Source organism: Thalia democratica, chromosome 5 (assembly GCF_965202585.1).
Source record: "Thalia democratica chromosome 5, ktThaDemo2.hap1.1, whole genome shotgun sequence".
Classification (NCBI taxonomy): domain Eukaryota; kingdom Metazoa; phylum Chordata; class Thaliacea; order Salpida; family Salpidae; genus Thalia; species Thalia democratica.
The window spans coordinates 3,426,370-3,453,386 of record NC_139169.1 but is presented as its reverse complement, the minus strand read 5'-3'; the positions used below and the strand labels follow the sequence as shown (position 1 = coordinate 3,453,386).

General features: G+C 24.8%; 3 protein-coding genes across 3 annotated transcripts; 2 read left to right on the top strand and 1 right to left on the bottom strand.

The window, feature by feature from the left end:
- Nucleotides 1-220: 220 nt before the first annotated feature.
- Nucleotides 221-8,845, bottom strand: LOC145835722 (uncharacterized). Its single transcript, XM_082943426.1, has 5 exons — nt 8,724-8,845; nt 8,464-8,535; nt 7,594-7,707; nt 3,423-3,558; nt 221-501 (listed from the first exon to the last, which is right to left on the bottom strand). Exons 1-5 carry the CDS (start codon nt 8,818-8,820, stop codon nt 372-374), a joined length of 549 nt encoding a protein of 182 aa, XP_082799552.1. The 5' UTR covers nt 8,821-8,845; the 3' UTR covers nt 221-371.
- Nucleotides 8,846-17,446: 8,601 nt separating this feature from the next.
- Nucleotides 17,447-19,838, top strand: LOC145835616 (neutrophil cytosol factor 2-like). Its single transcript, XM_082943290.1, has 3 exons — nt 17,447-17,604; nt 19,524-19,742; nt 19,826-19,838. The coding sequence occupies exons 1-3, from the start codon at nt 17,456-17,458 to the stop codon at nt 19,836-19,838; spliced, it is 381 nt and encodes a 126-aa protein (XP_082799416.1). The 5' UTR covers nt 17,447-17,455.
- Nucleotides 19,813-26,282, top strand: LOC145837065 (uncharacterized). The gene is made up of 6 exons (XM_082944831.1): nt 19,813-19,848; nt 20,932-21,086; nt 21,239-21,303; nt 21,654-21,722; nt 24,626-24,929; nt 25,920-26,282. Exons 1-6 carry the CDS (start codon nt 19,840-19,842, stop codon nt 26,092-26,094), a joined length of 777 nt encoding a protein of 258 aa, XP_082800957.1. The 5' UTR covers nt 19,813-19,839; the 3' UTR covers nt 26,095-26,282.
- The last annotated feature ends 735 nt before the right edge of the window (nt 26,283-27,017 follow it).

Here is a 27,017-nt window from a genome sequence, read left to right as displayed (position 1 = left end):
ATACGTTTTTGTTCGAAATTTTACTTTAAAACGCTTACATAAATTCTATTAAAGTTTAGACTCATTATTACTCAAAAATTTAAGTCTCTAAAAGTCGCAATGGCTAACTTAATTTTTTAAATTATTTTTCAACAGCATTGTTTAATACTAGTTTAAATGACAACAGCTCTATAAAAATCGAATTAATAACAAAACAACAAATTTTTCACAATTTAATTTTACTATGCACACGATTAGCTAATAAAACAATCATAAGCACAAAATAATTGTTTCTTTTTTTAATATTTTCTAAACTTGAAAAGCTATCAGTGTAAATTGAATGCCTAAGATATGAAATACATTTAATAATTTTCTTAAATATTTTTAATTGATTATTTTTCAACAATCTCTCCGCAGTCTTGTATCTTGACTTCGCCCCTGGGAGAACCGGAGTTCGTTCCCATTTGTTCGATTTTCTTCACCAGAGGCATCCCATCCACTACCTTGCCGAATACTGTGTGTCTGTGATGTCATAATTAGATTAAATAACAATATTAACATTTATGAAAAAATATTTCTTATAATATTAATAAAGTAATTAGAACATATTTAATTGTTTTTAATTCTTACACACGAAAAATAATTTGCAAATTTTCTAAATTGGGGCATATTAGTAAGAATATAATAGTTACTATCATTCATGAAAAAATATTTGTTCAATTTTTCATTTACAAACGGTTTTGTATGAAATTTAAGTTTATTTATAAAAGTATGTGTAATACATCTTTGAAAAAATTTGTACCAGGCTTGCCAATGGTTTTTGAACTTTTCTATTAATTTTTCTAAACTTCTTCCGAGTTTTTTTGTTCACGTTTAGTATTAAACTAAACTCAAGGTAAAATACTTTCTCAAAACAATGAAAAGATACTGTAATGCTATTTCAAATGTGCTCTACAATAAATATAATTACAATATATAGAAAAAAAAATATTCATGATAGATTTTTCGTATTTTATGCTGATTACATTAATTTACCGACAATGACTATTTAAAATTGCATGTTGTTACAAGCTTTCCAGTGATTTTTGTTCAAAATTACAGTATCAAAACTCTAGTTTTTTGGCAAACGTGGTTTAATAAAATTAAATTTATGACATGTTTAAATTGGATACTTTTAATTAAATTGATTAAATTTAACGTTCTCAACTTGCACCCAAGGAGAAAAATTACAAATTTATTAATTTGTTAGTTTAAAAGTAATTTAACTTAATTGTTTAATAAATAAATTGACAAATCAATAAGTATTTACATACTTAGTTTGACTAAAGTCAAAGTTCTAGTGATCTACTAATGCGGATATTTTGTTCAAATAGGATCAATTTTTTTTCAACATAAACTTAACTATTTGTTTTGAATTTTATTGCCTGCAAAAATTAGTTACTCACGTTTTAGTTGAGATTCGGCCGGGTATACAGACTCGGTATATTACTAACTAAAATAACAACTAGAAAATAAAAACTTTGAAACATCAAATAAAAAAAGGATCTAAATAAATTGGTATTAAAACATTATAATTAATACAACTAAATCGTGCATTCCAAATAACTTTATTTTAATCACTAATGTGATTGTAGGGTTAGAGTATTCAGATAAGTTATTAATTGTTTTATTTTCTTTAAAAGTTTCAGTAGATTTCGGTTAAACTTTTATTTTAAGTAATAGGAAACCGAATATTTGAAGCTTGAAAGTTCAGGCTACATTACCATTCTAAATTATTTTGCAACAAAAAAAAATTTAATGTTTAAGCTTAATAAGGAAGTAATTAGTTAAATAATAATGAGGTAAGTACAAAATGAACTATTTCATTGTTTAACATTATTATTATAGTTTGGTAAGTTATCAAATTTACAAAAAAATCTGTTTTAGTTAAGAAAGGGTCAAATAAACTGTTTTTTTTTTTTCTACAAAATTGTATGAAAACTTAAAGTATTCAGACTAGGTGATAATCATTTAAGTAATTTTAAATATTTAATAATTTATCAATGAAAAAAAAATTTGAAGCATTTTATATGATACGGTGCAACCGAATGTAATGAAAAAGATTACAACTTAACTATAGAAAGTACTAAAAAAAACTTGAATCAAGTCATAAGCTAGCAGTAGTGAAAGTTAAAAACTAATAATTAAATAACTATGTTACTTATTAAAGAAAAATATTAGAAACTAATTGAAAAAAATTTGAATCAAGTTACAAGCTAGCAATAGTGAAATGTAAAAACTAATAATTAAATAACAATGTTACTTATTAAAAATAAATATCAGATAGTAATTGAAAAAAAAATTGAATCAAGTTACAAGCTAGCAATAGTGAAATGTAAAAAATAATAATCAAATAACAATGTTACTTATTAAAGATAAATATCAGATAGTAATTGAAAAAAATTTGAATCAAGTTACAAGCTAGCAATAGTGAAATGTAAAAACTAATAATTAAATAACAATGTTACTTATTAAAGATAAATATTAGATACTAATTGAAAAAAATTTGAATCAAGTTACAAGCTAGCAATAGTGAAATGTAAAAACTAATAATTAAATAACAATGTTACTTATTAAAGATAAATATTAGATACTAATTGAAAAAAATTTGAATCAAGTTACAAGCTAGCAATAGTGCAATTTAAATACTAATAATTAAATAACAATATTACTTATTAAAAATAAATATTAGATAGTAATTGAAAAAAATTTGAATCAAGTTACAAGCTAGCAATAGTGAAAGCTAAAAACTAATAATTAATTAACTATGTTACTTATTAAAAATAAATATCAGATAGTAATTGAAAAAAAAAATGAGTCAAGTCATAAGCTAGCAATAGTGAAATTAAATACTAATAATTAAAAAACTATGTTACTTATTAAAAAATAGATATTAGATACTAAATGAAAAAAATTTGAATCAAGTTACAAGCTAGCAATAGTGAAAGTTAACTACTAATAATTAAATAACAATGTTATTTTTTACAAAATTTATATTTGTGTTATATTTTATAAAATTTTATAGCTCTACTAATTTTACTTGCAAAAATCCCGTCAAAGAAGTAATATAAACAACAAAACAAATAAAATTCAAATCATCAATCTTAACCCATTCACAAGGCACAGTACAAATAAAAAACTGGCTTCAGTATGATGCAATGTTTATAAAATATTTGCACAAAATCAACAATAAAAAGTTAAACTAACTAGCTTACACGTGATACGATCCAGTTTGAAAATGTATTTTAAGATTAAAAAAATAATGTTAATAATAAAATAAACAAACAAAGTTTCCATTGAGCCAAGGAACAGTGCAATAAAAAATTACTTACATTTTACCAAAAAACATAATATAAATAACATGTATAAATAATGTATAAAAAATATAAAATAAATCAACAAACTTTCCATCGAGCCACTCGCATGGAACGGTGCAAATAAAAAATTGGCTTCCGTTCGTGTTCGGTCCGGCGTTGGCCATCGACAAAACCCCTTCGCCAGTGTGCTCCAGTTCAAAGTTCTCGTCCGGGAAAGTGCGTCCTGTTTCGAAGTAGGGGGTTTTTATAAAGGATAAAATAGTGTTTTTACTCGATGCATTGTAATAAGTTATAAAATAGGGGTTTTATATGGGGTAATGTGGCGTTTTTACATTATGCTAATACTATGAGGGTTTATTGAAATAGGGGGTGTAATGGTTGCCACTGATCAAGCTGAGAAAAATTTCCTGACTTTTCCTGACTTTTTACAAAAAAAAATTCCTGACTTTTCTAAATCAAACTCTTAAATTATACTTATTCTAAAATACATAACGTAACACTTGAAACTATATAAAGCTTTCAATCTAATTTTAATAAACAATGAACTTCACCGCAAGATCATAATTGATCTTGCGGTGAAGTTCATTGTTTATTATCGATTGCATAAAACATCTCAACTTCGTTGATGATGGCCGAAATAAATACTGGCTAAATCTAATTTTAATACAGGTTAAAAACAACAGTTTTTTGCTGAATTCTATCATCAAACTTCCAGTACATCAATTAAACCATCTGTGTATGATTGATGATTGTAATAAACAGCTCTATCTGCAAAATACTTGTATTATTACCTTATTATCACAGCTTGTCTGAAAAAAGACACATTTTTTTAGCATTTCCTAACATAAATGTATCTAAATAATTGAAACAACGTATAAGGAACTTTTACAATTAAAACTTTAAATCAATAAGAAATTTTCACAACTCAAACCTTAAAACAATAAGGAACAATAAATAACTTTTACATTTAAAACATTAAAACAATAAAGAACTAAATCAAATACTGTTTTTTTTTAATGTATGTACTAAAATTTATTTTCTCCGTTTTTTATTAGCACTTCAACCTCTTCATATAATGAAGATATGGTTTCCTTCATCTGGTCTTAATTCCGCTTCAGTATACACATTAACTTGTTACATTAAATACTAAACTAACTGCTTAGTTATAAAGAACTCAATTATTTACTTAAACAAAAAACACTTTGATTTAAAAATTATGCTAGATTAACTTTTGTTTATATATCACAGTTTCACTATGGAAGTGTCATTGCTACAGATCATCAATACTAAAAAGCTTACAAAATCTGCTTGTTCAAGTAAGGTACTTGTTCAATATGTTGTAAGAAAATTTTTGCAGTTTTATAAGAATATTTTACTAATTTATACCAGATGACGGCATTGGAAATAAAATTAAATTTTTTGTAAATTTCTAGGAAAATTATTTCTAATTTCTCACTTTTAAGGACTTGTGATTAATTTTTACCATTTGAAGGCTTTGGAAAATAAGGAATTTTGTAAATTTAAACTGACAAAATCTGACTTTTTTTATATTTTATCAAATTTCCTGACTTTTCCTGACTTTTTTCAAAACCCCCCTTTTTTTCCTGACTTTTCCTGACCGAGTGGCAACCCTGGGCGATATAAGTGAATTTTTACAGTGTGAGTATTCTAATAAACAATGATACTTGTTTAAATTGACAATATAGAAAGTCAAGATCCTCAAAATTGTGTTCTTTAGACTAAAATTTTTATAAATGCTTTATGTGAAAACAAACATTTAATACTACAGCATTTAAATGAATGTGTATACAAGTATGCAGATGCTAGAAAGTTTGAAAATATCTGCAGACTTTTTTTTACTAAAGATTTTGCCATAAAAATAAAATGATTTTTTTTTCTAGACTTTTGGTACAATTTATGACTAATAAGCATGACTAATTTGTAATATGACTAATAATTATCTTTATGAATGTACAAAACAGAAATAATGTCTCAAGCATTAATGTTAAGTTTAAAATATAAAAAAAGCATATTTAATATGCCATTGTTATACTTTTAAAAAACTTTATTTTTGGACATGTTCTTAATAAAAATGTGGTTGCTGAAAGAATAAATATTATCATTTTTCATAAAACAGTAAAATTAAAATGAACATAAACTTTTTTTACATATCAACATCAAGAGTAAAAAAATCAAAAAAATAATAATCAACATATATCTAAATTCTACAACATAGTGTGTCTAAAATTCTTATTATGTTATTTATAATAAACTATGAAAATGAAATCAAAAATATCAAATTAACAATAAAAATCAGTGTATACTATATCTAAAACAATATACTTATTGTAAAATAAATTAAAAATAATCCTAACCATAAATGCTTTTCCCACCCATGCATAGCATTATGATGAGTAAAATATTTAAAAATTCATAAAAACCAAAATTTTGCTTAATGTAATAATAAATTAATAACAAAATAATAAATAAATTTCTCACCATAAATACTTTTCCCAACATACCATTAAATTGAGTAATATATTTTGAATTAAATTCATAACAACAGGGTTGCCACTCGTGTTTTCAAAAAAATTTTGAGGCTTTCCAAATTTCCTCCTCCAAATTTCTTCCAGGTTTTCTAATTTTCTTCCAGATTTTTGAAAGCACACATTTTTGGGTATCTTAGTTTAAAGTAAAGTTTGAGGTAAAAACCTTTAAATAAATTGTATAAAAACATTGAAAAGATGCTGTAAGGCTACTTCAGTTTCATAATAAAAAATTTTGATGACGAAAAAAAAAAATATCTACATGATAGACTTTTTGTATCATATCAAAATTTTTCTACATAAGATATGCAACTTTTTTTTAGTTCAAGGTTTTTTAGTGACTTTTGCTCAAAATTCCAGAATTTTTGCCTAAATTGTCAAATTCCAGGTTTTTCCAGGTATCAAGGTAAAGTGGCAACCCTGATAACAACCTAAATAACAACCCTGATAACTTAATGTATTACAACATTTAAAACAAAATAATAAATTTCACACCATAAATACTCTTTCCACTCATACCAACATAATGAGTAAAATATTTAAATTAAAATTTATATCAAGTAAAATATTAATAACAGTTACAAAACAAAATAACAATTTCTCACCATAAATACTCTTTCCATCCATACCAACATGAGTAAAATATTTTTAATTAAAATTTATATTAAGTAAAATACTAATAACGGTTACAAAACAAAATAACAATTTCTCACCATAAATACTCTTTCCACCCATACCAACATAATGAGTAAAACATTTTAAATTAAAATTTATATTAAGTAAAATACTAATAACGGTTACAAAACAAAATAACAATTTCTCACCATAAATACTCTTTCCACCCATACCAACATAATGAGTAAAATATTTTTAATTAAAATTTATGTCAAGTAAAATATTAACAATAGTTACAAAACAAAATAACAATTTCTCACCATAAATACTTTTTCCACCCATACCAACATAATGAGTAAAATATTTTAAATTAAAATTTATATAAAGTAAAATATTAATAATAGTTACAAAACAAAATAACAATTTCTCACCATAAATACTCTTTCCACCCATACCAACATAATGAGTAAAATATTTTAAATTACAATTTATATTAAGTAAAATACTAATAATAGTTACAAAACAAAATAACAATTTCTCACCATAAATACTCTTTCCACCCATACCAACATAATGAGTAAAATATTTTAAATCAAAATTTATATCAAGTAAAATATTAATAATAGTTACAAAACAAAATAACAATTTCTCACTATAAATACTCTTTCCACCCATACCAACATAATGAGCAAAGTATTTAAAATTAAAATTTATATCAAGTAAAATATCAATAATAGTTACAAAACAAAATAACAACTTCTCACCATAAATACTCTTTCCACCCATACTAACATAATGAGTAAAATATTTTAAATTGAAATTTTTATCAAGTAAAATATTAATAATAGTTACAAAACAAAATAACAATTTCTCACCATAAATACTCTTTCCACCCATACCAACATGATGAGTAAAATATTTTAAATTAAAATTTATATCAAGTAAAATGTTAATAATAGTTGCAAAACAAAATAACAATTTCTCACCATAAATACTCTTTCCACCCATACCAACATGATGAGTAAAATATTTTAAATTAAAATTTATATTAAGTAAAATATTAATAATAGTTACAGAACAAAATAACAATTTCTCACCATAAATACTCTTTCCTCCCATGCCGTTATGATGAGTGAAATCACCTCCCTGCAACATGAAATTTGGAATTATTCTGTGGAATTTCGAATTCTTGTATCCAAAACCTTTCTCTCCTACAAATATTGTTAAAGTCGGTTTTTTTTTTATTTTTTAACTATTTTCTAACTATTGTATCCCAACCCTGTCTGGCTTGTTAATTTCATCATTACATTAAATTTTTCAGCTATAACAATTTAATTATTCTGTGAAATTCTTTTTTATATCAGCATGATTTATATTTTTTCTTTGTAACTTACCTTTTAATTAGTCTTATATTTAGATCTTTTTAATTTTGTATATTGTAATTTATATACTGCTATATTGCTTTCATTATACAATCTATAAAGTAAAGATGCTATTTGGGTCCATGAGGCTGTAATTTTAAAATTACACTAAATATTCTGGAGTTGATGATAAAGATCAAAAAAAGGTTTTAGGCATATTTAATATTAGTTTTATTAAAAATGTTAAAGGGGACCTAAAGTTTTTGTATTTTCTTCAAAGGGGCCTTATTCAGTTTGGGTAACCCTGATAAGTCCTCTATTTCATAATTCATAATATCTTACAGTGTTTTTTTTTTGTATAACTTTTGTACCAATATTTAGCAAAGTGCAATTGAATTTGAACTACAGCTGAAGATTAAAAAGAATTTGATTGAAACATATGTATTGTTCTTTTTAAATTAGAATTTTTGCACAAGCAAACCCTATGATTCATAAGTAAAAAAAATCATGTGTATTATAAAGTACTTATATTTGGTGCTTTACTTAAAGTTTCCTTAAAGTTAACGAATTTAAAAATTTTTTAATTATAAATCATAACAAACAAACCAGTACAAAGTTGGAGGAAGTTCTCAGCGGTCTTTGGAGCCACGTCTTTTCTCAGTTCCATGGTGATCCTACCTGTATACATAAGAATTTATTATTATTATTTATAACCAGATCATTTTCTATTTGGATTAAATTACAATTTTACACCAACTTTTGGACATAAAAAACTGTTTGTTCTTTGAGTGGTAAAATTATTTAAAAATTAATTACTGAGTAACAAGTTTTTAAAATTAAGTTACTGGTGTCAAAATGGATCCTACCTGACTTTTTACCATCAATGGCAACATCAAAGAAAACCTTTGGGTTCTTTACTGCGGTGGTGTAAGATCTAGTGAGGTTTCTTGCGAATTGGAACATTTCTTATGATTAATTAGCCTAAACTGTTATAATTTTTGTATTTATATGGTATATAAACACAATATACAATGAAATATTTAAGTTCAAAGATGGGACATCAAAGAATACTTTTTAATTCTAAACAGTTAGTTGAGTATGATCTTGTAATTGCAGACTGGAATACTGTAATAAGTTTAAACAGGTATGCTAAGAAAATAACTTGATAAAACTAAAGTTCGAGGAAACCATAGACATTAGGATTCTTCAAGGTTTTTCTTTCAGTTCTAAATCTATTTACATATAGGAAATATCACAAAAACACTATGTGAAAATTTTCAGATGATCTAAAGAAGCTTGGATAGAGGCAAAATCAATCTTTCTGAAAACAACCCCTATATGAAATAACTATATGGGATTTTTAAAATTTGACCTTAAAGTTTTTGGTTGGAAAATTTACTCAATGTAGCAATATTATCACAATTCTACGCTTTTTAAGATGACTTGAAGAAAGTTTCATTGAGGCACTTTTTGATTTTCAAGGTCCTGTACAATTTGAATAAGGAGATATTTTAAATAGAAATTGATTTCAATTAAACAAGCTTCTTTAGATCATCTAATCTATTTTACATAATGTTTTTGTGATATTTCCTAAATGTAAATTGATTTGCTGCAAAAATTCAAAGTTATAGGTTTTTATAAGCAATCTAATATACATACATTGTAATAAATAGCGTATACAATTTATATTAAGAGTTTTTTTGTAAAAAGTGTTATAAATATTTGGTAGAAGGAAAGTCAGCTATTTTTTGATAATTGGCAAAATTGTACAGTAAGTTTGTGTCATTTGCAAGATTGCCACTCAATAAAACACAAATGTCTTGAATGATTAAAAATTGTCCTGAGTCATCCTGATTTTTCCAAATCTTAAAAAAGTTTTTTATTTATTTCAAAATTAATAAAAATTAAGTTCTACAACAAAAATAAGTTATAAAAGAACAAAACATTGAACTTAATACTAAATCTCATTCAAATCTCAAAAAAAATCTGAGCTAAGTTTTTTTATAAATTAAAATATTGTGAGTCAGCCTGAGTTTAAAATAAAAAGTCAAATTATCTTAAGTGTATGGCAGCCCTGAATTAAATTTTAGATCAGGATATTTTGTAAACTGTGTAATAACTAACAGCTATAAAGTGAAGTTAGCTGCTGTATATTAATTGGGCAAAGTTGTACAATAAGTTTGTGTCATTTGACTTAAGCTTGTTTTTCAAAGTATAAACATAGAAGCTTTGGTTAAGGGCATAAAATGTTATTTTTTGTTTATTTTTCATATAATTTTTTTATTTTTAAATTTTTTTTTAATTCTTTCCGACAGAATTTTCTATCACAGAACACTTCCTGAAATTTTGAGGTAGTTATCTCAAAAAACGTAGGAGAAGATAGATATTTAGTGAAATAGTCTTTTTTTGTTGTTTTAGTTTGCGCTTCCCATAAGGAACTTATTGTTGCCTCCAACTTTTACCAGCTAAATCTAAAAAAGTATTTTGAATTTTAAATTTGTAAAAAGCATCTTGTAGCTTAGTAAAAACTATATAAATTAAGATCAAATTTTGAAAAGTGTTTTAATCCCCCTATGTCCTTAAGAAGTCGGAATTCCAGTTTTTGAGGCAAAAGTTCAGTGTGAGTGACTAAAAACTATTCTGAAACACAACAAGCTAGCCTAAATTGATGATAAAAAAATTAATAAAAAAAAATATGAGTCAAAAATTTTATTAAGCTACCTTAATTACCAGAAAACAACAATAGGACAAAATAAAAACAGTGTTCTCTCTCTTAGAGGTTGAAAAAATTCTGCCTGAGTGAGTAAAAACTAGATTAATTTTAACTGAAAATTGAAATAAATGTTAATATGATCAACAATATGATAAAAAAAAAATTGTAACTAGTAATTATTAATATATATTTAATATTAGTAATTATGCTTACCTACCTGAAAATACCACAATGGCTATTAAAACCCTAAAGGGTATGAGAAAATATTTTGATTTCATAATTTTTCTTAAAATGTTTGAGAAAAATATAGCTTATAAAAAATTCAATCTTGAAAATGGTCTTCAAATTGGATTTATCAAAAAATTTAAAAACTATCCCAAATCAGACTGATTGTTTTCCAATAATAAAATTAGCTTGAGTTAAATAGAATTTTCTAAAAAAGTTAAACTAGCTAGATTTATACAGAGTTTGGCAACCTTGTATGGTAACACAGTTTTTAAGCAAATAAAAAGAATTAAAGAAAAACTAATCTGAGATTTGAGAAAAATATATAAAATAGCCTTATCTTTGCCAAAAAAGTAATTGAGTCTGAGTTTTTTATAGCTTGATGAGTAGCAACCCTCTTTAACTTCTTATACAAATAATTTAAACTTTACAGACACATTGTTCAATGTTATATCTGACAAAATCGATTTTATTTTGGTTCATACTTATGTCACTTTAAATTTAGACCAATTATACATTTTCTAATAGTATTTCATTTCTAACACAAAAAAATTATTTAAACATCTTAAAACTTGCAGACATATGTTAAATGTTTAATCTAAATTAAATTTCTTAATTTTGATTCCAACTTAAGTGTAGCAATTTCTAAATTAGCCAATCAGTATATTCCAAAGAGACTTCAATTGATGTTCATTAATTTTTCTTTAGATTTTCTACAGTAGTGGGAACCATGATATAATTACAAAGACATGTACAGATTAAAAAGTTTATTGCAAAAAAATACTTAACTTTGGTTAACGCAAATTGTAGAAAATAGATATTTCAGTTGAGTTGTTGAATCGATTCCATAAAACATTTAAAATAATTCCAATGATGTAAACATAATTTTTACAATTCTTTGATATTTGTATATCATATTGATCATCATTATTAAAAAAAGAAGTAACAAAAAGTTGAAAAAAATATCTAAAGTTGGTCAAATTTCATTTTTGATGAATACTTGTTTCACATTGCTTTTCATGCTCAAACTTTAGGATTATTATCAAGCTTTTTAACTAAGAAACATACTACAATTTTCTAAAATTTTATTATTCAAGGAAAAAAAGGCATAAACATTTGGCTAAAATTGAAAATCCTAAAGCTCAATTAAGGCCATAGGGGGGCTAGCCATGTTTATTACAAGTTGATCCTATTTCATAGTTTTTTCTAAGCTTCAAGATGCTTAATCCTTAAACCTTATACAGTTGAATAATAGCTTATATCATATCAGATAACAATGAGAAATCAATCACCAAAAAATTCTTTATTAATCCAATGCAATTAAAATTTTTCCACTAATTAAGTTAATTCAGTATAGTTCAGCAAATTTATACAAAGTATTTTATTGTATATGAATCAACCAGTGGTTATTTGATAGGCTGGCTCAGTACACCTATGATGAAGTTAAACAAAAATAATTGGTGTTTTTAAGCCACACATTTATGTTTTTGTTCTTTTTACATTTTTTCTATAAGTTTCTTCTTGGTGTTTGTTTAAATTTTTAACATATATATTTTGGTAAAACAGTTTTTATTTCTCCTTGAGTTTAACTTTTGGTAGAATTTTGTTTCAAACCAAAATGTAAGAAACCAAATCATAAATTAATAGTTTTAATTTGCTAATTCTCAAAAAACTTTATAAACTACTAGTTTTGCTTAAAACACGTAAAGTAATTAAATTTTGAGTAAAAAATATGAAAATTAAGGATTATATAGTTATTTGCCTTAACTAAAAAAGAATGCTCAATTTACTGGGATATAAGCTTATTTAAAAAGATTTATGCAAATTGTATATTTTATTCACGACCGGTTTCGGTGGCAATAGATTGCGACCTTTTCAAGCAAAAAATAAAACATCTTATTAAATATATAAACTATTTTATTTTTTGCTTGAAAAGATCGCAATCTATTGCCACCGAAACCGGTCGTGAATAAAATATACAATTTGCATAAATATTTTTTAAAAATAAGGATTATAAATTGTTTCGTGAAGACTTTTTACTTAATTAGCTTTAACGTTTTTAAAAAGCTCCAAAAACTTCTTCAGCAAAATATTTATTATAGTCCTTAAAAAAAAGCTGTAGACTAACTAAAACAATAAAAAAGGTTTTATAAATTGTAATTTTTATAATTCTGAATTGAATCCCGCCAACGAGCATGTAAATCTATCATTCTTTACAAACATTTGAAATTACTTACACTACACTTATTTAGATTTAAAATTACAATCAAAAAATGTGTTAGGTAAATTTAAAGGAGATTTGAAACTTGCGTTAGAAGTATTCTTACGTTATAACGTTAGAGCAAGTTATTGGTAAGAAAAAATTGAACAATATAGTAATTTTTGAAAATTTAACGTAAATGTAATACATCCAACACTCAAAGGACTTAATTTTTCAACATCTGGCCCGCTGAATAAAAAAATTTGACCAACCTTATTCTAAAACCTGCAAGTTTTAAATTTAGTATATTTTATACAACATTTACAAAGCTCATTTTCACACTAACTGGTATACACTACAAACTAATACATATTTCAAATTTCATTTAACTTTTTTAAGCAATAACACCAACATTTTTTTTTTAACTTATAAAATTTTCTGTGTTACTAGATAAAATAATCTAAATTACACCAATAGACTTTTTAATTAAAACAACCAACCAAACATTAACTAAACTAAAAGATTTACAAAAAGAATATGTTAAAAACAGTTTTATTTTTCTAAAAACCGTAAAACGAATCTTAACAAATAGTTGAAATTACATTATTTTGTCATCTATTAGTTTTAATTTTAACTGAAATATAGCAATTAACTAAACTTTTGCTTACAATTAAACGTAATAAACTAAAATAAAGAAGATAAAAGAGTAAAAGGAGTTTTATAGATAAAAATTAACAATTTTTCTATTAGTTTCAAAAAATGTTAGTATTTTTTTTGAAAACTGTCAAAGTAAAGTAATACCTAACTTTCAAGTTTAGATTATCTTTAATTTTCTTAAAAAAACATTCTGTAAGAGATTTTTTCAATGGATTATTCAATAAGAACAAAACCTTGATGTCTTTTATGTCCTGGACATGATTTTAGACAGTATCTTGGAGTATGACTCGATAACCTAAAGGTTTTTCGTACACCAGGTTCTTGGACCAAATATTTGAACGTTTTTTTTTTCGTTCAATAAACAATACTAAATTAATACACAAACATGAAAAAAAAGTCCTAATAGTTGCATAAGTTTATCATAGAATTACAAGTCAAAAGTCAGAACTTATTATTAGAGCTTATAAGAACTTTCTGTAAACTTTTAATTTAAGTATCTTTAAATTAAATGTGAAAAAATTTAGGGTAGTCGCAAGTCGCAACTTCACGATTAAAATTGGATGCTTTTTTTTTCTAAAATTGTTAAATTTTATATGTAGTAAAACTAAAAACTTTTCCACTAAAGATAAATAACGACTATTAAGTAAAACTAGTAAAAAATTACCATCGAATAAATATTTACTTAATTCAAAATAAGATAAAGACTAAGTACTTCACGTTTAAATATTTTGTTTTAAAAGCAATAAAAAAGGCTTAAATTGAATACACTCTTATCTTTAACCCACCTTACCTAAATAAAAAAAAAACAAAAAGTAAAATATTAACCAATCATTATTTAGCCTTAGAACTGCATCTGACGCAATTGATTTGCAAATACGACGCTTGTTATAGCTTCTCTTCTTTTCTGGTATAAGTCTAAGAATACAGCGTTCTAACATAGCGTTAATAGTGAAGTATTTATTAATGCATCTCTACACTAGTAAACAGTAAAAAATAATAATTAATATATAGCTGTTACATAAACTTGTAAGCTTTTTTTGTTATTCTTTTAAACAATTAACCACGTTATAAATAATGCCCTGAAAAAGACATTAATATGTATCCGTGGTGTTTGACTTGATAACCGATTTTTTTTTTATAAACCAGGTCCTCAGACCAAACTTTTCGAGCGATTCTTTTGTTGTTCAATAAACAAACGAATATATAAAAGTAAATCTAGTAGTAAACTTTCCAAGTTTTCTTCATAAAAGGGGATTTTGCAAAAGTAACGCCTTAGCACATGAGAAATAAGAAAATCTTGTGAGAAATTAGCATAAAAAAAGAGAGAAGTAAGGAAATGGATTAGTAGGCTCAAAACATATAAAGCCAAAAAAAAAAAGTTTATTAGTATAAACTTTTTGCTAAAAAAGAATTAGTACGCTTCAATATTATATTCCACTAAAACCATTAGTTTGATTCTAAGCATTAAAGTGAAGTAAAAAAGTTTCTAAAGTTTGGCTTTAGATAAAAAAGCAGAAACATTTATTTAATAGTCAATATTGGCAGAAATGAGTATAAAAAAGAGTGCATACCAATTTTTTAATAAAAATATTTTTTTTGCTTAAATTTAAATAATGATACTTAAGAAAAAATTAAATAATAATACAATTGGTGTTTTTTATCTTAAGTTTCTTTTTATTGTTTTAATTAAAACTGCTCAAAAATATTTATAAAATAAATGGTTTGAGGTTCGATGACCAGAGGTCTTTCCCCACACTAATCCATTGACCATAGTTGTGAGAGTTCACATTTTTCTTTCTTTCTTATTTAAAGAACTTGAAACTACTGTAAAATATTTCTTAATAAGATTAAAGCCAAATAATAAAATTTAAATTGGGTTTTTACTTGACAAAGGTATTAATAAATAAGCTTAGTTTGTAAATATAATGATAAAAATAGTTTTTGTAACTTTTATGTCATTTTAGTTTAAAATTTTGATAACTTTTTCTTCTAAATTCACTAAAAATTTATTGATTTATACCAAAATATTAATTAAAAATAGTTTTAAAACTTATGTAAATGTTTTCTAACAATACTTACAAAGTCAATGTTACTTGATAAGTTTTTGACTTTGAAAATTTGTATTTTTAAAATAATAAGTAGAAATAAAGAAAGCTTAAACCTTATTTTAAAAAGAAGTATTAAATAGTTTGGAATATGTTAAAATACTTTTTTTATCTTAGAGGTAAATAGTTTTGTATGAAGTATATACTTAATTGTCCAATGAGCGCAAAACTACTTTAGTGATTTACTAAGCACAGCTTTTGGAATTATTTATAACAATATTTATTTATTGCTGCCTAACTTACAAGAGATCAACTTTATTAATTGAAATGTCTTAAAAGTTCTCCCTTAGTTGTATTAAAGTTTGTATATTAATTTTAAAATGCGTTTTTACCACAAGTATAAATGTGAAATAAATCATTTTAACTAGTAAACAAAAAATTTTTTTAAGTTGTGGCCTAACAGTATAGTGGTGTTAAAAACACTCAAGCTGAATGTTGCAAGATTGAAGCTCATTGAGACTTATACAAAAAAAGTTATAAATCTTACAGAATGTGCAAGATATTAATTTTGTTTTATATGTTTATATTTTGTATTTTTATTTAGTTTATTTTAATGTTTATTTTATAACAAAGTAATAACAGACTTGTTAATAAGGTATCTCATACTATGGGTTATCTGGTAACGGGTCTAAATTGCACAAAGCCAAAATTGCATGAAGCCCAATTTGCATAAGTTACATTTTTGTACAAGTAAAAAAAAAAGAAAAAAAAAAGAATTATTTAATAAAAAAAAGTTACTGACCGAGGGTAAGGGTTAGGGGTAACAATGATAGTAAAAATTTAAATAAAAAATAAAATAATTATTATTGAAAAAAAAAAACAATAATTAAAAAAAAAAGCTACCAACCAAGGGTAAGGGTTATGGGTAACAGTGATAGTAAAAAAAAAATTATAAAAAAAAAACTAAAATCTATAAAAAATTTAAAAGATGAATAAAAGAAAGTTTAACCCGTGCAAAAGTGACCCTTCTTACAAAAGTACCTTTGTGCAATTTTGTGAACTTGTTCAATTTTGTCCCCTTGTGCAATTTTAAGCTTGTGAAAATTTGACAGCTACCTTGAATGTCTATATCACAAGTAACAGATTTAACTTACAGCAAGTAATAACTAAATAACAAGAATAATAAACAATATTTTTCTTCACATAATTAATCTTACTCTACAAATACTTGTCATATATAATTATTTTAGTTTGTTTCTTAACAGTATAAGTAGAAATCAGTAAACAACACAGTTTGCATAACTAACAAGTATTTTGTTTATATATATTTTCAAATATACTTTAACAATACAACTAAAATTAAGTAATTATTTTTTGCTTTACATAATTAATTTTATTCAAAAATTTAGATGTTTAATTTATTTTGATTAATTTCTAAACAGTAAATACGAGTAAGCAAATAAGAATAAAGCTTTGTTTTTGCTGTTTTTTCATCATAGTTTAAGTGCAATTTACTTGTATTGAACACAAGTAGTTATTTTAATTTTCAGTAATTAAATTAAACATGTTAAAGCAAGATATTTTGCTCACATAAATATCTTACTTAACAAATATTCTGTTATATATTTATTTTAACTTATTTTGTAACAGCATACTTAAAATGAGTGAGCTAGACATTTCGCTGCTTAAGGTTTATACTTTACTGTAAACATGTTTTCTTATACAAACACACAATCTTTTGCAGAACTTTAATTAAAAATGAGTAAGCAAGACATTTTGCTGCACATAGTCGGTTGTGAGGCCTTTGAAAACAAGGACTATGAGCTTGCCATCAACAAATTCAAGAGGATTTCTATGTCATCTTCCAGGATTCATTACAACATTGGATGTGCTTACATGCACTTAAGGTAAAGATGTAATATGTATTTAATTGTTTAATTACTATACTTAAAAAATTGTTGTACTTCAAAAAATCAAGGAAGTTTTTTTTTAAACTCATTATTGCGTCTTCAGCATGCAAGTAAGTTAAAACTGAATGAAAATAATATTTGTCTAGTAGTGTTATAAAACATTGTAAAAGTTGAAATTAAGTTTAGTGTTTGAATACGATTTAATATTTTAATTAATTTAAAAATATTATATTATGAAAAAAAACTTAAGCTTAATTTAAAACCTTAAGATAATTTTATAACTTTTTGAAAATTTCTGGCCAGATATTTTATAGATCTTAAATAAGATTAAGTAATACTAGTTTCAAACTTTTTTTTTTGTTTTACAACTATTTATGTTCAACAACTTAATATTTATTGAAAATAGATTTTTTTTAAATTAAAAAACATCAGGATGACTCAGGACAAACCTGTTTTAAAACCAATTATTTTACCTTATGTGGATTAAATTCTTGGCCAGCAAACAAATTGGCTACAGACTGTTTTATACTTAATTTGTTTGTTCTTATAAGCATAAAGATCTTTGCTGAGAAGTTAATCTTTACATCTTACATGAACTTACTAAAAATTCTAAACTTAATTATATGAATTATCGCCTACAAACAAAAGTTTTGAAAATAACTGAATTGTAAATAACAACAGAACTACAGCTATTTTATCTATACTTTTGATTATTCATTTATTTGACTTGCATATTTGCTAATTTAAATATTTTTCGAGTTATTTTGATCTGCAGATAAAAATGAAATACTTTCCAATACAAATATTTTGTTTAAAATTCCAGATACAAAATAATAGTAACACAAGTTATTTTTCATGTATTTAGCTGATAACCAAAGTATACTGTCTAGAAATTTGATAGTTAGGATATGGTAGGGCTTATTTTAATTTGCTGATAAATGGAAAATTTTTCATCACAATCAAAATTTTTAAAGTACGTTGTATAGAAGCTTATTTGCTTATAATTTTTTCAAGTTTTAAAAACAAAGCACATTTTTTCGAAATTTTTAAATTACATTGTATATAGTACTTTACAAAATACAGTTTTGTTTTTTTTTTCACCAAAGCACCATAGCAGAGTTTCCAAAAATGTCTCTTTTTTATCTGGCAGTTCTTACACTCTTATTTTTCTAAATACAAGTGCATATAAGCATTTGTTTTGAAAACTAACCTACAACTAGCATTCAAATAAAATATCAATGGTCAGGTGTGACGCATTTTGAAATCTTAAAGGGTTTAGAAATACCAATAAATTAGCTAAAAAATAATTATTTTTACACTTAACTATGTACAAAATGTTTTAATTGCAAAAATAACAACAACATATACTTTTAAACATTTAAGTATGATACAAAACTATATTTAAGGTACTTATTGTTCCTCTGTTCACAAATTAAACATAGAAAATAATATTAAATCATATAGTAAACGTTTTTTTTTTTTAATTTGCAGACAAATAAAAAACTGAGATATCAACTTAAAACTATGTAATTATTACAGTTTATAATTATATATACATAACAAAATAGTAACTAATTAATAAAATTAACATCAACAATAGAGATTGTATAATAGCTAAAGAACTGCCACTAATCTACAATAATAATGTAGTTCTTAATTATGATTAAAATGCAACTTGAGGTATATAACTCAAGGTACAAAACATTTTCTTACCCAGTTTTTAAATCTTTAACTGAAAAACTACAAACCAAAAATCAAATAGTTAAGCTTAAAACATTTTGTCCACAAAGACTTCATACATAAAGAACAACCCATATTTTAATCTGCACCAAGACAGATAAGAAAAACGTATAATTGCTAACAATTAATTTATTTAGTGCAAAAATGTTACAAAAAATATTTTTAATACTACACAGGGACTACATAATAGCAGAGGAGCCCTTGTTAATTTGCACCAAGAAAGACAAGTACAACGCAGCGGGTCACTTCCAACTCGGCGTGGTACAGTGTCATTTGGGGAAACTCCCTGAAGCAGCTGCGAGTTTTCACCAGTGCGAAGTTGCTATGAGGGGAAATAACCGAATTGACTTCAAACAGCTAAACATGGACGCTAAATTGTACCTTTCAGATGTTGTGTTTAATATGGGATTGGTTAGTTTATATTTAATTTGTTTAGTATATTTTATTAACAACATGAACGCTAAATTGTACCTTTCAGATGTTGTGTTTAATATGGGATTGGTTGGTTTATTATGTTGTTTATATATAATTTAATATATTTTATTAACAATATGATTGATTTTAATATAGACGAAAAGTTGTATCTCTCTGGCTACTACATCCAATGATTATTTTGTTTTTGTTTGTTTTTATACTTTTTAGTATATTATATTAGTAAGTTGTACCTTTTAAATGTCATATTTGGGTTTGTTAGTATATAATTTTTTTGATCATCTTGATTTGTATTGTATTTTGTTATAACATGTTATACTTAATGCTGGACTGGTTATTTAGTTATTATTATTAACTTTATTACTTCGTTAACACAGAATTGAACTATTTAAGTATTGTTTAAATGTTTGGTACGTTGTACTCGAATTTAATAAGCTTTAAATTAAATTTGATAGTTTTATTTCCTATTACTGTTCAATATTATGCCATCTGGATGTTATAAAATTGTTTTGAATAAAATTAAAAAAATTTCAATTAAGTTAGATAAAATTCGATGTTATTAAATTGCTGATAAGATCTGTCTGATTAAAATCATTATCAAATAAGTATTCAAAAAACTTTGTGCCTTTTCAGAATTACAATGCGGCACAAAAATTAAAATTTATTCAAAACTATATTGTTTAACTTAGACTGAATTAAACATAAGTGTGTTTTCAGCAAAAGTTGTGTACTTAATTTTCAGATCTTTTAAAGTATGCACTATTTAAAAAAAATCTTTAAAGTTTAGGTCTATCTATTTTGTAGAGATGTATAATAAACACTGTTATATTAAATTTATTCTAAACTATTTACGTGCATGATAACCATATGATGTATAAACAATTTTACAATGTTTTTACTTAAAGTACAGTCGAATTTCAGTTGCTACCTGACAAAATTTACTTTTTTAATATTTAAGTCTATATAGTTATTTGTCTTAACTAAAAAAGATTGCTCAATTTACTGAAATGTAAAGAGCTTATTTAAATATTTAAGTCTGACATTTAATAATATTTAAGTCTTAATTCTGCGGAGATGAAAACATGTATAATACATTTTTTTAAGATAAAGAACATTTGATTTTCTCATATTTTCACAAGTTTTTTAATTTAGGTCTACCTATTTTGCGGAGACGCAGACACTGCAGTGAAATTATTCAAGAAAGCAGACAGCTTGGAACATTGTGACGTCCAAAACAGGGTGGATGCAGCCCTGGTTGCCATGGAAAACAAGGATTACCATTTCTTCAAAGAGAAAATTACATATAGGTATATTTTATATATTGTGTAAAACAGACACTGTACAACACAATTGATTAAATTTAGACGTTTTGAAAAATTTTCCCACCAAATTATTTACGTGATAGATGTATAGTTATTAATAGTGAATAGTTTATTTAAATCTGAGTTTTTAATTTCAGAATGTACAAAATGCCCAACGCTGCGATTTTCAAGCCGAGTCCTGGCCAAATTGAAGGCGTCAAAGGTAAAAAAAGTTTATATGTTTATATTTAATTAATTTAAAATAACAAAGTTTATTAGTCATAATCTTAAAAATGTTTACAAGTTTTTTTATTTATTATATCTTTTGAAATTATCTCCAAAAACAATCAGTTTGTTAAAAAGCTTATTAGTTTTTTTAGTTGTATAAGTTAACAAAACATATTTAATTGAACTAATGAATGAGAAACATTTTTTAATGGTTTTGAAATAAAAAGTAGTGTATTAGCAATTAATTTAAATATTTATAAATGTAGTGAGTTTGTTGTATTTTTGAGATAAAAACTAGTTGATTAATATTATTTAAAAAGAATTGAATTAAAAACAAAATTTAAGGTGACAAGAGTTTAAAAATGATGGAGTCTGAGGTAGTCCAAGCTTTAAACGATGAATATGAATTCACTGGTTAATTTTCTGTTTCTTATATTTTTTTTTTATTTATTTTTACTTAAGAAGTTGTCCAAGCTTTAAATGATGAATATGAATTTACTGGTTAATTATTTTTTATTATTGTATTTTTATTTTATTTATTATAACGTAAGAAGTTGTCCAAGCTTTAAACGATGAATATGAGTTTACTGGTTAATTATGTTTTTATTGTATTTTTATTTTATTTATTATAGCTTAAGAAGTTGTCCAAGCTCTAAACGATGAATATGAATTTACTGGTTAATTTTCTGTTTCTTATATATTTTTTTTATTTATTTTTACTTAAGAAGTTGTCCAAGCTTTAAATGATGAATATGAATTTACTGGTTAATTATTTTTTATTATTGTATTTTTATTTTATTTATTATAACGTAAGAAGTTGTCCAAGCTTTAAACGATGAATATGAATTTACTGGTTAATTATGTTTTTATTGTATTTTTATTTTATTTATTATAACTTACGAAGTTGTCCAAGCTTTAAATGATGAATATGAATTTACTGGTTAATTTTCTATTTCTTATATTTATTATTACTTAAGAAGTTGTCCAAGCTTTAAATGATGAATATGAATTTACTGATTAATTATTTATTTCTTATATTTTTTATCATACTATTTTTATCAAACTACTAGTAGTTTAACCATTGAATAATGAATATGAATTAACTGGTTAAATTTATTTGTAAAATTATTATTTATTATACTGTCATTGTTTTTTTATTATAAAATTACAAGTTGTTCAAGTTTAAATGATGAATATGAAATTACTGGTTAATATTTTGTTTATTATATTACCTATTATTAAAACAAAGTTGTGCAAGGTCTACTAAACAATCATGAATATACTGGTTAATTAGATCACTTACAGGTATATTAAGTTTGTATATTATGTTGGTCAAAAGTTGTACAATTTGTAAATACTATTGTACAATGAGAATTTTCACGGTTTTATAAGTTTTGTTTTTTTAAATCGAAGAAGTTTTGTACTGTTTTTAAGCTGTTTTTATTAATTTTATTGAGTATTGTATTTGTATCAATTAAGCTTCTTAAAATATTTTTGTTGTAAATGTTAAAATTCTTCTTGAAATTGAGCTTCTTTAAAACCGTTGCAAACACTTTGTGGTTAAATTAAAAATTACATTGTTGAATGTGTAAGTTTTATTAAGTTAAAAGTATTAAAATTTTCTTTTTGTGATGTGATTCACACATAAGTTATTAGGTGTTAAACGAGTTTGTTGTGATGATGTTTGTTTTATTTTTTATAACAACACTTCTACCTGCATCAATTTAAAGTTTTCTCTGTGCCAAATTACTAATAAAGGTCTAATGAGATGATAGTTAAAATTAATAATTTTATGTAAATTTTGTGTAACCAAAAGTTTCTTCAAAAATACATTTAAAAGAACTTGCTTGAAAATCGGTAAATGTTTAGAGAAACTGAATTATTTCGATGATTCATTTTTAGTGTTTCTCTTTACTTTTATTATACAACTTTAGCATGATAAATTTCAGCTTTAACTTTCAAAAATTATTCATAAATATCTAAAAAGATTTTCAACTCATTTACATTTTAAATATAAAACATAAAGGATTCACATGTTTATAATTTATAACCAATGTTACTGTTAAGAAAAAATAAATTTAGGCTAATTTACTTTAAGTACTTTAAATTTATTATTTCTTTAAATGTTCTATAAAAACTTTAACTGCATTAATTAGTTTAGTTATAAACCTTTTCAAAATTAATTAAGTTAAGTAAAAGCTATTAATAAAATAGCAATAACATTAGTTATAAGATAAAAATTTAAAAAAATATGGTATTTAAATTTTTACCACAGTTTTTTGTAGAAGCAAAAAAGTTTAAATCTACTTAACTGAAATCAAACACAACAAAATTGAACAATTTGATAATCAGAGTTATATTTTTGAAAACTTTTCCATGTGTTATCAAATTTGCAGCAGACTTTTCTTTTAATATTAGTAGACTTTAAAAATTGTGTAACGAAAATGCAAAATATATTTTTTTTTTTCATCATCTTAAAAAAAAGAAAAATTAATATATGTTATACTAGACCAGGGCTTAGCAGGCATTTGATGGTTGCCGCAAATCTAGTTTCAGTTTTTCTCATAACCCAAACTTCAGAATAGTAAGTTTCAAATTTTTCCGAAATTCTACCTCAAATATTTTTTTGCTGTCCATTACGAACCTCACAATGTCTCATATAAGTTTGAAAATTTTTCATCCGCGGGCCACATTTAATTGCGCTGCAGGCCGCAAGTACTTTTACCCTGCATGAGGTCCGCAGCCTGCAAATTACTGAACCATGTATTTGACAAAACAGACACTACTTGGACTTAATATTAGCCTTTCTCGGAGTGACTAGGTTGCGTATAAAGTCTTTAGTGTGTACAAGCTTTAAAATAAAACAACATCTATTCAGTATCTCATCTAAAAAATAATCGCTTCAATCATTAATGTTTTGAATAGGATACATTTAAATTTAATTGTAATCACTTTTGTTATTGTTCTCAGGACTTTTCTCATTGTCTTCTTTAGAAAAATAGTCATAACGTCTTATCTAAGTTATAATTTTTAGGATTGGTCAGAGCAGAGAAAATGAAAATATGTGAATTATTTATTATCACACTTATAATATTATTATATTATACATTTATGTTTTTTTAATCTTATTTTTAACTGTGTATTTTTTTTTGGATACGTCATTTCAGGATTCGTGAAAAACCGAAGGGAATAGGGATCCTCGGATTCACAAACAAATGATAGCTTAATAAAATATAGCAAGTAACTTAAAAATTAATAAAACAAACAAATATTCATGTATTTTTTGTCATTCATTATTAATATATTAACTATATCAGGATTCGTCGGAGCAGAAAAACTGAAGAGAGGAGAATTGGGATCTTCGGATTCCTCCGACGACGACGAAAATCGCTTATCCGTGAAACCACCCATGCGGAGACCCCCTCAGCCCCCGAAAAAATCCCCTCCCCCACCCAAAGGCCTCCCGCCCGTTCCCAGAATTTCTCAGGGGTTCGCCCCTTCAATGTTGCTAGGTAACAGTTTCAACAAGCGGAATTCCCCTAATGACGTACCCAGTAGAGCGCCACCCGGGGTTCCGAGCCCCAAACATTTGGTCCCAAGTCCTTTCAAGAAAGTGCACAGGTAAAAAAAAAAGAACATTAAATTAAAAGAAATTAAACAAGTGTGTATTTAATTAAGTATTAAAAGAAAATTTTATGTTTATCTGTTTATAATTTTAATGACGAATTACACTTTATTAGACTTGGGGTTCCGAGTTCCAAGTCCTTTCAAGAAAGTTCACAGGTAAAAAGATATATTAAAATTAATATTTAAAAAATGGTTTAAGATATAATTTTGGAATCAAAATAAAAATCAAGTTTAAAAGGGAGGTTTACTGAATGAATATTATTTTAAATGTTGTCAATATTATGTTAATCCTGTAATTCCGAGCCCAAAGCATTTGATTAAGTCAAAATTTATGAAAGTAAAATAAATAAACAATTTAAAAAAGTTGATAATAAAAGAAGGTTTACTTATCAAATATTGTTTTAATTATTCATTATATCTTATATTTGCGGGGTCCGAGTCCCCAGCATTTGGTTTTAAGTCCTTTGAATAAATTACACAGGTATATTGATTTAGATAAGCAAATAATTGTAAATACTAAAACACTCAAGTGTATATTTTATGTTTAAAAAAAGTAGTCTAGAAATTAAGTTTAAAAATTAGGAATAACATAAAGTAATACTACTTGAGTAATATATCAAAGTACAGGTTAATTTTACTTAAAAAATAATCAAAAGACCGCTTTATTAATGCTGCTTAAACTAATCAAATAAATGAATAGTTTGCAAAATTTTCCTCAAGTTTGCAAAAGTTTAAATATTTTTAAGTAGTCAGTTTTCTAGTTTTGATTAAAAAAACTGTTTTAGATTCAAATTAAATTGATAATATTATTCAAATTTTTATTTCATTATAATATTCAGGACTAATAATCAAATCAATAAATATTTTGCAAATTTTCTTCAGTTCTTACTTTAATTTCTAATTTTTATTATTAGATATATGTATTCTCAAAAAGTATGTTTTAGTAACAAATTAAATTAAATTTTAAAAGCAAATAATTTTCAGGTCTCCCCAAAAAATCCCCTCCAGACCTCCACCGATCCCTCCCAAGGATGCGGAGGAAACTATCGTATTAGGGAAAGCCCCGTCATTGGGGAGAGCGCCCCCGATGCCGAGAGTGGCCCCACCCAAGAATCGACCCCCTCCCCCGAATTTCAGACCCCCGCCGTTGAGAAGGTAAGAAGTTTCGATAAGGGGGATTTTATGAATGGTTTTATTAGAATCCTTCCGTTCATTTACATCAATACTTTTTTAAATGTTTAAATATTGTTAATTAATTAATTTTAAATTAAAAAAAATGGCTCTAAGTTATTTAAACTTAAGAATCACAAGTATTTTTATCTTTTTAAATAATAAAACAGTTATCTTAGTGGCTATAACTTTTTTATTTAAGATAACTTTTTACGTTATCATTATAAAAAAAACACTTGAGGTTATTTTATTAAAAAAATTCTGAGTATAATACAATTACTATTATAGAAAACATTAATTGAATATATTTTACTGAAAAGTATAATCTAAAACTTTATAATAAGCTAGTTATCTGTGTGTAAAGTATTCCACAAAAAGCGAAGATTATATGATTTCAATATTCATTATGTCTCATTAAAGTTGTACTTTTTGAATGCTTTAAATTTTCTTTTTAAATCTAATATTTCTTTTGTTAATGGATTTACTGTTTAAAGCGAACAACAATACAGTGTTTTATTTGCAAAAGCCAAAAAATATTAAGTAACTTTATTATTTACTTTTATTATTCAAAAACTGAGCAAAACATAAAACTCAATCTATTTGATTTCAAATTAATTATATATCTCTGTATGTTGAATTTTACCTTTTTTTAAATCAGAGTTTTCAAAAATGTTTATTTAGTTTAAAACCTTGGTTAGAGCCATTTACTACCAGTACATATTTAAGTTTTTTTTTTTTTAATACAGATAAGTCTAATTAAACGGCAATTATTAATGACTTTTAAATTTTGTGGTCACAATTAAATGCTCAAGGCCACGAATTAGTACTAATAAAAATTTCACTGAAAGTTAATGTCATGAATGAAAATACAAAAATTCCATTTAGTTTTTTTGTAGAGTTTAAATTTTTTCA